The sequence below is a fragment of the Diabrotica virgifera genome, chromosome 1 (assembly GCF_917563875.1).
Source record: "Diabrotica virgifera virgifera chromosome 1, PGI_DIABVI_V3a".
NCBI classification, from domain to species: Eukaryota; Metazoa; Arthropoda; class Insecta; order Coleoptera; family Chrysomelidae; genus Diabrotica; species Diabrotica virgifera.
Genome location: NC_065443.1, coordinates 168,579,859 through 168,592,644, shown reverse-complemented (window position 1 = coordinate 168,592,644; position 12,786 = coordinate 168,579,859). Strand labels below are relative to the sequence as shown.

The window sequence follows — 12,786 nt, the reverse complement described above, 5'->3', positions numbered from 1 at the left end:
ATCCCCGCCAAATATGAAATTTTACTAGTATGTTACCAAAACGACTTTTTCTCACCCAAATATTATAAATTGTTCATAAATATATCAAATGTAAATATCGTAAAAATAAAGTATTAAATCAGTTATGTAAAATTTGTACCTAAAGAGATCTAAATTTTTATGTTATCAACTGTAAGTATCTCACTTTTTACCACAGGCATATAAATTTCCAACTACCGGCTTTTCTCTTTCTATCCTTCAAATTTGCCACTAGAAATACTTTTCAATGCTTACCACGTTGGACGACATTTTTGTTGTGATCTTATTTATTTATATGTGGTGATATTCTTATATGTAATTTAATTTAATTAATGCATTAATGATAATCTAATTAATCAACCAGATCACATACCAATATGTTTTCAATCTCAGGGCGAATTATAAATTACTTACTTACTTTCGTGACTTCTAAGTATTTCTCAGTGGTTCCTAATCGGGATAGGAAAAAAAATAAAATAATACACACATATGGATTACAATTATAAATCAATATTTTGTTTATTTTATATAAATGGCAATTACTGCTTAATATTTGTTATATCTTATATTTATTTAATATAAACATTTAAAAATGGGAATCTTATTTCCTTTTGGTTTCCAATTTAAAACTTTTAATTAATAATGAAACTATTAGGATTTATTAGCAACAAATTGATTTAAGTTTGATGAAAATCTTCTGATATTAGCGATTATGTTCTTCAATTTTTAATGTGGTATTTAATACAAAAACCCGTACATTCATGTCCTGACAAATGAGACTGACCTTTATCTGGTGAACTGCGAATGTCCTCACACTAAACCCGTTTCCTGCTACCCTTGGTTGCGATGAAAAACTCGTCCTGGCCTCCAGTAATGTTCTCCTTTGAAAACTACCTCGTACAGCTCTCGTTCCTGCTTTTCTCGTGATGCCGTGTTCTACCTTTTTCGAACCACTTCAATCAGCTACCGGGATACTCTTTGCTCAAGGAGATTCTTTTCTCTCGACTCGGCCTACTTCTCGTTCCCCTTGGGTACTCAACACTCACGGAACTACACCGGCTTTTTCACTCTTCGTACACTACCGTCTCCCACTGGACTTCACTTCTCGACCGCTCAAAACATTCTGATCTGTCATCCTCATTCAATCCCATACTTTCTCAATATCCCTTCCAGATTCAAAAATCAACATTCCACCACAAATTTTAATTCGCCGTATTCCTCAATACCAACTTTTAATCTTTCTAAATATGTTTAATGGATTTCAAGAAAAAATAATCATTTCCCAATTTAAACTTACTTTCTACTTTTTACAAAACTTAATGACCTATTATCTATTTCACTGAGTCTTATTTAGCGTAGGCTAATGATCGAATCTTCCGCGAACACTATAATGGCCCGCGTCACTCAACTTGTTTATCTTAGGCGCATTGTTACCGAGTTTCGTACACTTCTTCGAATCACTTTCTTAAAAACTAAATATAATAATTTGTTGTATACAGGTTGTTCTAAATTTACATGCCCGTGGCTGAGAAAATTGAAGATCTTTTATATTAATTTGAATTTTGCTTATAATTATAAATTTTAATTCTCCTATCAAATAGGAATATAACAATATATATATATATATATATATATATATATATATATATATATATATATATATATATATATATATATATATTATATTTATATACAGTAAAGTTTTGAATATTGGGGAAATCTGCAAACCAAAACTCAGTGCGTATCAATTGTACGGCCTAACGTTTTCGTGAATGTTTATTCACTTCTTCAGGGCTGAAATAAAGAAAATGTTAATTAGCCACATATATTCCATGTAAAATGTTAGTAAAAATATTGAATGTTAGTTTTCATTACCAATACGTAGAATTGTAGAGTTACGTTCTTAAGTAATAAAAAAGACGATATGCATAAAAACATATCTCTTTTTGTTTGAAGTAAAAAAGAAAACACAACACTTCACTTTGTAAAACTATGGCTATATGGTTACAATCGATGAATTATTTACTCAAGGAACCAATTACACTAGCAAATAACTACATTTTATGTTAGGAGTAAACTTTACATGTAGATGAGAACAATGAATGTTTAAATATATCCTTCTTTTTTTGAACTTTCCCGTTCGGTTAATATCAGCAAGTTCGGCAAATATATAGTAACCAAAAGTAGATAAAAGGTAAACAAACTTATCTTATCACAACACTATTTGAATGGGTTAAAAGTCCGTAGGAAATTCCTCTTGGCACAATGAAATTGGTTGGCTGCTGTGGTAAGTAAGTCCAATCCTGGTTGAAGTCAAATGGTCCTTGGCAACCTCTACAGGTATACCCAAAAGTTGCTACCACACTAAGTGGTCTCTAGGTTACTACATAAGTATGAAATGACATAAAGTTTTCAAGTGACGTTAAGTGATGCAAAGTGACGGAATCTAAAATGTAAATTTTATCAAGTTTAATTACATTCTTTATAACACTATGTGTATACAGCACAGGTTCACTGCACGGGAACCAAAACAAAAACATTAGGTTAGGTATACATGTCATGTTAAAATTTCTGAAGCTACGTTTAATTCAGACATGACAGGGACATGCGCCTGACAGAAAACTGTCAGATATTCGTTAAAACTTTTTTTATAATATTACCTCATAAAAAATTAGAGGAAAAACCTAATGATAAGATACGAAATAAATTTAAATTAAGGTTTGACAATCGAACAAAAAACAATGACCTTATATTTAAAGAATATGAGTACCTACTTTGAAATTTAAATTATTTCTTAATCAAAATTAATAACTACAGATAACGGACGGAATATGTACAATAATGTATTGGATTTCATGACGAAGAAATGATACAAATATCAATATATTACTTACTGGAAAAAGTAGCAGCACGCCGGCAGTATTATTCTCCTATGTGGAAAAGTCCCAGGATATATCTACTTTTTGATTTATTTGTTTGCAATGGTATTGGCTGATGTATTGATTTCCTGTTAATTATATTTGTTTTATTCCCATCCCATATTTTTTTCCTTTTCCAAATCCGCCACTTAACAATGAGAATTAATCTCAATATCGGCGTCTGCTTCAATCGATAGCGCTGTTTCACATTATAAGAATTTTGACCGTGCGATGGGTAAAATCTACATAGTGGCTCGAGCAATCATATGGAATCTTTCTCCCTTTACCGCTTAAAATGTTCGGTGAAGGGAGAAAGATTCCATATGATTGCTCGAGCCGCTATGTAAATTTCAACCATCGTACGGTCAAAATTCGTATAATGTGAAACAGCGCATAGAGTTTGACCAACTATCGTTCGAATCTAGAAATCAATTCGGCTTGAGGGGTATTTTTAATGGAATTTTAATGGAATTAAATTAATTAGTAGTGTAACCGCTACAATATACATAGATATTCGTTTCTTACTGGTAGGGATACCCATTCCTTCGCACTTTCTTTTTTATGGTTTCAGGGTTTTTTCCAGGAATATTTTGAACAGGGTAGGGGATGTGGAGTAGCCCTGTAGTAGTCCCTTTGTCGTCTTAAATGGGCTACATATTATTCTATTGCCCGTTTTAATAGCTTCTTTGTTATTCTTGTAGAGTGCTTTTATCGCTTTTATTAATATTCGTGGAACTTTGATGTGGATTTTAAATGGACAGTACTATGGACAGCAACGTGGATTTTAAATGTGGACAGTAATAGTAAATAACTCACATACAGCGGTCCCAACTGCTATATTTTCAAACAGAAATGAACCTACTACAGTATCTTCACAGCAACGGTTGCTATTACACCTTCAACAACGTGTTCTTCTATAAATATTACTTCAACGTCACCATCAAGAACATCATCTACAGCCCACATAACAACTTCAGTGATATCCAAACCAAATATATCCAACTCACCAACCCGATCATCCCACACAATAATAACTAAAGATCCTTCATCTTCCAGTCTACACAATAATTGAAGCTCTCTTAATTTTTTTTTAACATCCCATTTATTTACAATCTGTAATAATGATTACAATAAGTAAATTGTTTAACAATTAAAAGAGACTTGCAGGAGACTGTCCAGTGACAATAACCTATAAAATCATAATTTTAGTACTTAACAAAATTATTTGTGACTAATAAATAAAACCCTATAAATAAAACTCTATACTAAATAAAATATTTTTGAAAATTTAAAATTTAAAATCTTGTTCGTAGATCGCTTGGAGTGTGGCGCTTTAGCCTTCTGTTTGCCTGAGGTCTCATTAGGTTCTTCGCTAGCCTGGGGGGGGGGGGGGGGTGGTTTTGTAGTCGGATGTCGTATTTTTGGGCGTAACTGGCAATTTCTTCTTTGACAGTCTTCATTTGGAGATCACGATTGATGTGTTCATTGGGCATGTACCACGGTGCATTTGTGATAATGCGCAAGGTTTTCGATTGGAATCTCTCCAGGATGTCGATATTGCATCTCGACGCAGATCCCCACAGTTGGATACCATAGCTCCATATTGGCTTAATCACTGCCTTGTATACTAAAATTTTATTGTACAAACTCAGTTGTGACCTTTTTCCTATCAGCCAGTACATTTTATTGAGTTTCAGACCCAACTGTTTTCTTTTCGTGAATATGTGTTTCTTCCACGTTAATCTGCGGTCCAAGTGCATACCTAGGTATTTTACGTCATCCTTTTGTTGTAGTACTTGATTATTTATTGAGACAATTGGGCACGTATCTTTTCGATTAGTGAACGTTATATGTACTGACTTGCTTTCGTTTACTTTAATTCGCCATGTTTGTAACCAGATATTTATACTGTCGAGATTTGTCTGGAGCAGTTGCGAGGCGATGTACGGGTTTGAGTGAGCTGCAATGATTGCTGTGTTATCTGCATATGTGGCTGTGATGATGTTTTGGCTTGTAGGAAGATCTGCTGTGTAGAGTAGGTAGAGAACTGGTCCAAGGACACTACCCTGAGGTACTCCAGCGTTGATTGGATATAAGTTAGTGCACTGATCTTTAACTTTTACAAGGAAATGGCGGTCGGAGAGATAGGACTTGAGGATTACAAAGTAGTTGAGAGGAAGGACTTTTCTTATTTTGTATAGCAAGCCAGTGTGCCAGACTTTATCAAAAGCCTGCGAGACATCCAAAAAAGCTGCAGAGCAGTATTGCTTCTCTTCTAAGGCTTTGTTTATGGAATTGCAGACTCGATGAATTTGCTCGGTGGTAGCATGTTGTTGTCTAAATCCAAACTGGTGGTTGGGTATTAGCTGCTTTTCCACGAGGATTGGCTGTAATCTGTCTAGTAAGAGTTTTTCAAAAACCTTTGACATCACTGAAAGTAGACTGATAGGTCTATAGGACTTAACTTCTTCTACAGGCTTGCCTGGTTTGGGTATTAAGATGATTTGTGCCACTTTCCACAAAAGGGGATAGTAACCAGTTCTTAAGATTGCGTTAAAAATCTGTGTCAAATATTGCACGCCTTTCTTGGGAAGTTCTTTTAAAATTCTTGCAGTGATTAAGTCGAACCCTGGGGACTTTTTCGGATTCATATCTGTTTGGATTTTGTTGAAAACTTGTTTGGCTGTGAATTTCTCCAACGGTGCTTCTAGTTGGTATGGATATTCTAAATACAATTGAATATTATCTTCTGCATCAGAGTTGTTGTTTTGAGCATGTGGTTGGAACACTTCCTCCAGGTATTTGGCAAAGACTGTAGCTTTTTCGTTGTTACTTTTAGCCCATCGTCCGTTACTGGCCCGGATAGGCGGATTAGAGAGTTGTGGTCTGTTAATCTTTCGTGTTGCCTTCCATAGCGAGTATTCGGAGGTTTCCGTAGCAGATAGATTTTGTAGATATCGTTTTATGTCGTTGTTTTTATTGTTGTTTAACAAAGTTTTTAGTCGCGCTGTAGCTTGGTTTAATATATTTTTATCCTGGGGTGCACGGGTTCTTTGCCATACTTTCCTTAGTCTTCTTTTTTCTGCGATTTTTTCTTTTATTTCGTTGGGTAAATCTTTGTGTATGATTGTTCTTGGTTGTTTAGGTGTTGACTGCCAGCCAGCTTCCTGAATTATCCTATTTAATTGATTTACTGCTTCGTCAATTTCGCCATCCGATTTTAGTGGGATGTTTAGGTCCAGTCTCTCATCAAGGATAGCCCGGAATTTAATCCAATTGGTATATTTACTACTTAGATATGGTGGAGGTTGTGTTTCGAGGATATTCGTAGATATCATGACCAAGACAGGAGAGTGGTCGGATGAAAGATCGAAACAAGATTGTGCTGTCTGGGATTCAAGTGGTATTCCTTTAGTCACACAGAAATCAACCAAATCTGGAATTTTGTTTGTGTCTGTGGGCCAGTATGTGGGTTCGCCAGTAGATATGTATTTAAGGTTGTTGGTTTCCATTGCCATGTATAATTGCCTACCTTTCGGAGTTATTAGCCTGGATCCCCAGTGAGTGTGTTTTGCGTTATAATCGCCGCCTGCTAGAAACCTGTTTCCAAGTGTGTTGAAGAATTCTTGGTATTGATTTTTGGCTATAGCATGTCGTGGTGGACTATATATTGCAGTTACTGTTAAAGGACCGTTCCAGTCTTCTATGCTAATACTTGTTGCTTGTATATAGTCTCTTTTAAACTTATTTAACTCGTGGTGTTTTATAGATGACTTAATTATGATTGCAGTTCCTCCATGTGCAGTGCCATCTGGATGTTTGGTGTTATATATTGCATAGTTGGGAATTCTCAGATAGCTTCTATTTGTAAAGTGTGTTTCAGATATTAACATTATGTCGATGTTGTGTATTAGTATCAAAGCTTTAACTTCTTGAGCATGATTTGTTAGCCCGTTGGCATTCCAAATAGCTATTTTTAAGAATTTGATCATTTTGTTAATTTAGTGACGACGGTGGTGAGAAGGTTTAACAGTGTACCCATTTGTTCCATCAGGACTTTTAACATATTCTTTAGTTCAGCCATGTCATTTGAGGCGGGAGTATTGGTAGTAATTACTTCTGTTTGGTTTGTATTACTATTCGTAATTTTTTGTGAGTTATTAACGATTTGGGCGTAGGTAACTCCTGCTTGGACATGTTGTGCATGATTAATTGGCATGCTAGGCCTGGGTGTAATCGTTGGGAATTTTTTCGTTTGTAGCTCCTTGTATACCCTGCAACCTTTGTAGTTTGCTGGGTGGTCTCCCTCGCAGAGTACACACTTGACGTTGGCACTTCTTTCTTTATTAGTGCATTGCTCTGTTGCATGATCCCCTGTGCACTTTACACATCGTGGTCTAAGGTGGCAGTATGATTTGGTATGTCCGTATCGTTGACATCTAGAACATTGTGGTATCTCTCTTTTCTGGTACGGTGGTTCAATTTTAATCTTATGGTTTAATAGGAACTCAATGTCATATATATTTCTATTATTATCAGAAGGTTCCAAGTCGACGAAAAATAGTGATAGCTGATCTTTAGTTTTAGGGTGTTTGATGTTCCAAATGTTTCTAACAGTGTGGCCTTTCTCTTCTATTTCCTTTTTTATAAGATTTTTGTCCATCGAGTAATGCATGTTCTTAAGAACAACCCTGAAACTGCGCTCTTTTTATTTGATAAGTATGAAACTCTGTCTTTTTTTCCGATAGGGCTTTTGTTATTGTACTATAGTAGTCAGCAGATTTTGGCTGAAGTTTAACTTGATCGGAGCTAAGAACTTTTAATTCGTAATTATTTTCAGCAATTTGGTTTAGTAATTCGATAAGTGGGGGTATGTGTTTAACCCCCTTAATAAATATTGGAGGCGGTTTGGTTATTTTCTCTTTTTTACTTGTGATTTCATTGTCATTTATTTCATCATCTTTTGACTCGCTATTTAGTGCCTCGAATCTGTTAGAAGTGGTAGTCGGCGAGTTCAGCCAGTAATCGTTTATTTTTGTTTGCTTTACAATTCTTTTGTCTGGACTAGTTCGATGTCTTTTGTTGGAGTTTTCGACTGTTTTCCATTCGGTTTGATTTAATGAGGTGGAAGGTGGGTTAGTATATTGGGGTTGCTTTAAGGGTTGAGAGTAAGATGTGTTTAATGGTTGAGAAATTTGCATATTACCTTGTAATTGTTGATCAGTGCACATTTGGTATTTTGGAGCGTACGCCACTGGCTGCTGACTAGTACCCATTGCGTCGCATTGCATAGGTTCGTTAGATTGCAGAATATTCCGATTTATCGCCGTCGAAGCGGAATCCATTTTCGCTTTTTGGGTCCCATTAACAATCGTTTAATTTGTTTCACCACAAAAACTGGATTTTTATTTTTGTATTTATATTTAACTATAGATAAGCAAACTGGTAATATCGACTGTCTCGTTCGAAATTCAAACAAAGACTCGCATGAAGCTCTCTTAATGAAAATAAAAGTTATTTCCAACGAGAAAAATGCATCAAAATCGTCCTTCAAACGAACTATATCTGAAACAGTATCACCCTCATTGAGACATCAGCTAGTGACAATGTATTCTCAAAGCAAATAAAAAAAACAAAAATATCGACAATGTCTTTAGAAACCTAAATGCAACCAAGTAAAGAATTATCGTTTTAGAAACATTAAGGTCCGGTAGTTTATGTATTGATTAAAAGCCGGCTAGTTAACCGGGGTTTAATCGGGACCTCTTTAGGGTCTGTTGCGTTGTAATAAATGCAATTAAAGGTATGATTATACTTATTTATAATTATATTAATACTTGTAATTGCATTTATTACAACGCAAGAGACCCTAAAGAGGTCCTGATTAAACCCCGGTTAATTAACCGGCTGTTAATCGAGACATAAAGTACCGGACCTAAGAATGATGAAAAAAGAAAAAGATCTACTCAACACTATGAAGGAAAGAAAAATTAGCTACTTTGGCCACATACTAAAAAAATGAAAATATGAGAATACAATTGGTCATACAAGGGAAAGTGGAAGGACAAAGAGGACAGAGGAGACGACGCACATCCTGGTTGAAACATTTTAAAGCTGTGGAGTGGAAAAACAACAATAGAACTAAAAATAAAAATGTATATTTTTTTTCATTTTTATTCAGTTGCAATGCGAAGCCAAAACTGTCTTAATTTTTACTTAGTTCAGAGAGGCAACTAGCACTTTTATCGACGATTGCGCCACTTTTTAGTGGCTCCTCAGAGAATGCATAGGTTGCTATCTCTGCCCTAAGTTTAAATTTTCGACTCTATTAGTCCCTGCATAGCAACTGACGGGATGGTAGTATGTGCCTAGCGGCATCTGCTAAATAAAAGTCAAAATTTTCATCATAATAAAAATATTTAAAAATATTTTTAAGAGATGTTTAATTGAAAACTTATCGGACCATTTTCCTGGTAACACCTCCATGGCTTCTAAAAATTGCAAGCCAAATGGATGCTGAAGCGAAGAAGACAAGAGAGAATTCTAAAATTTGCAAATCTCGACCCCGTCTGTTCGGCGTGGTAAATTCCAACGGAAAATGGACCTATGTTACTCAAATGAGTAATACTAATATAAAATAAAAATGTATGACATTTTTATTCAGTTGCAATGCGAAGCCAACACTGTCTTAATTTTTACTGCATTGCAACTGAATAAAAATGGTATACATTTTTATTTTTTTATTAACACGACCCCCACGGATTTGGGTGGGGGGTTACTTTAAAATCTTAAATAGGAGTCCTTATTTTTTATTACATATTGTTGGATTCCTTACGTAAAAATAAGCAACTTTTATTCGAGATATTTTTTCGAATTATGGATAGATGGCGCTATAATCGGAAAAAAGATTGTCGGAAATGGAAAATTGAATTAAAAAATTGAAAGTCCCCACTAAAATGCAAAAGTTAACTTAACCTTTTTGGTTTTAGGACCTAATTTTCACAACCCAACAAGTGACCATAACGCTTTAGTAACTGCAAATTTAGCATTCATGGCTCTCCTACTATATATTTATTATAGTTTTTGTATTATTTATTGCATACTCTATCACTGACTTTATTATTTCTGGACCGTTAGTATGTTTCAGATATCGATGCTTTAAAGTTATCAGTAAAGTTATCAGCTTTAAAGTATAAAGATCAGTACGGCTTTAAAGTTATCTGTTATCTGAGAAATACATTCGATTTTTTACTAATTCTATTGACACTGTTTACATTTTGCGTGCATTTTTTAAATATTCTTGTATAATGTGTCGTATCATGTAAATCCATTATACAGGGTGTCCAGAAATTCTAGCGACAAACAAAGACAGGGAATTCCTACACAGAACACCTAGTCCGAAAATGCTTCCTAATAGAGCTAGAGCTCATTGAAGATGGCGTCTTGTAATTAGTTTTTCTTTAATATCTCCAGAACGCTTCTAGTTAGGAAAACGAAAATTGGTACACATATTATCTATCTTCCTGAGATAAATCGATTCCATCCATTGCGAATTATAGTACCGGTTATAGGCGTCCGTTTTGGGTAGGGCAACGGATATTTTATCGCATAACTTTTTTGTCTTTAACTTTTAAGCATTATTGACTTGATTATTAAATTGTGAGGTATTCTAGTACTAAAAGGTACTCTTGCTTTTAAGTCGGTAGGGCACACCGTTTTCTAGAAAAATCGATTTGAAAATTGTTCATTTCTTGAATTTAAAAAAAAATTTAATAATCTAGTGTAGTGTCAAAAAGTCTTAAAAATTAAAGACAAAAAGTTATGCAATAAAATAGCCGTTGACCCACCCAAAACGGACGCATAATATGACCGATACTAGAAATTCGCACTTAATGAAATCGATTCATCTCTGGAATATAAATAAACGTACCAGTTTTTGTTTTTCTAAACAGGTTTTTTTGAAATTCAAAAAACGAAAAATTTTTAAATCGATTTTTCTAGAAAACGGTGTATTTTACAAACAAAGTAAGAGTAGCTTTTAGTACTAGAATATTTCATAATTTAATAATCCAGAGTCAAAAATGCTTAAAAATTAAAGACAAAAAAGCGATGCGATAAAGTAAGCGTTGCCCTACCCAAAACGGACGCCTATGACCAGGACTAGAAATTCGCAATAGATGGAATCGATTTATCTCTGGAAGATAAATACGGGTACCAATTTTCGTTTTTCTAAATAGAAACGTTCTGGAGGTATTTAAAAAATAACTAATTACCAGACGCCATCTTCAAATAGCTCTAGCTCCCTTAGGGTCCCATTTTCGGACTAAGTGAATTGGGTTATTTTGTCTTAAAATTATCTGAGGAATCTCCGGTCTTCGTTTGTCGGTAGAGTTTTTGGACACCCTGTATATTACCATTTTTTCAATAGATTTTTTATTGCAAATAATTTAAGTATGTTTTTTTTTCAGATTCAAAAGGAAGAATGACCTTGTTGTGTCTTTATTGCGAGAGGTCGTTTGCCAGCGCAAATCTCCGCCAAAAACACGTCGAGCGCATTCATTCGGTAAAGAAAAACCGTCGGCTCAGTTCGCGGAAGCAAAACCAACTCACTGTCACTCCGTGTATCTACTGCGAGAAATTAGGTTCCTCAGAAAACACTTTAAAAGATCTCTTCCAACATCTAATCAACGAACATTCTGACAAATATTTCGGATGTCTTCCGTGCGAGGAACGCTTCGTAATCAACTCTTTGTTGTCTGACCATAACGTTTCCCACCATCAACCTGTGCCGGAAATTAACGAGAAAGCTCCTGCGAAGTTGGCTTTGACTGAAGATAGGTCTGTAAAAGAGGTATCTGTCAAACTGACGAGGAGCAAAACCAAACCAAAGGCTGAAGCGACAGATAACCCCGATAGAGCTAAAAAATCAATTCGGGCAAAAAATGCAAAGTTAAAAGAGCTACGAAGCAAGAAACTGACCGTAAAATCGTCGCGGATAGCTCTTAACAGAAGGGAAAGTAAAAGACTTCAGGTCATAAGTGATGCTCAAAAGAAGAAGAGGCAGAAACCCGCGGAAAGAGGCAAACAAACGAATGTAAACAAAAGTGAACCAGTACCGGAAAAGTCGAGTTGTATCAACCCGTACCCCGAATTCGATCACTTCTACCGTGTCAAAAAAATCACAGATCATTCCATAGACAATTTAAAAATTAGTTCTTTAACCTTTGACGACGTATTCGACAAGACTTTCTTTAATAGAATTAAGTGCAATATTGAGGAAAATTTGTTACATCATATTGATGGAAAATTATTCAAAAATGAAGAATCTGAGAGTAGGATCTCAAATTTTGAGAAAATATCAACAGTGCAGCAAGAAATTCAAAATTCGGCGCCGGAAAACTACGGATGCGAATTGTCCCTTAACGCTGTTACTCCCGTGGCGTCGTTGTCCCTTAACTCACAATTCGGGGAAGACTTTGAATCTCAGATTGAATATGGGTCGAAACCATCGAAAAAAAAGGCCCAGACCAAAAAAGATGAAGTACATTATAAGTATTTCACCAGACGTAAATTTCAGGTAAGTTTTGCTATTTCTTTTATTATTATTATTATAGTGTAGGTGTAGGTGTTATACAATTAGGTCTGGATCCCGCGTATGAAAAAAAAGTTGATTAATAGCAAGCTGAAAATTTTTTAATAGCTTAAGGGTGTCTAGGCGGATATACTTTGATATATGGGAACACTGGAACAGGGGCAGTTTTAATTGTGGAACAGGTTAAAAATTTGGAACGGTCACACCACGAAAACGGCGCATTTATTTTGTCCGACAGAACAGACTTAAACTCTCCGA

General features: G+C 35.1%; 1 protein-coding gene across 1 annotated transcript in view; it reads left to right on the top strand.

Annotated features, from left to right (window-relative positions):
- Nucleotides 1-12,570, top strand: part of LOC126878827 (uncharacterized) — a 383,461-nt gene extending 370,891 nt beyond the window's left edge. Inside the window, exon 3 of the mRNA XM_050641735.1 lies at nucleotides 11,405-12,570. Coding sequence (XP_050497692.1) covers nucleotides 11,405-12,555 — 1,151 coding nt within the window. The 3' untranslated portion in view covers nucleotides 12,556-12,570. The remainder of the gene's footprint in view (nucleotides 1-11,404) is intronic.
- Nucleotides 12,571-12,786: the final 216 nt, after the last annotated feature.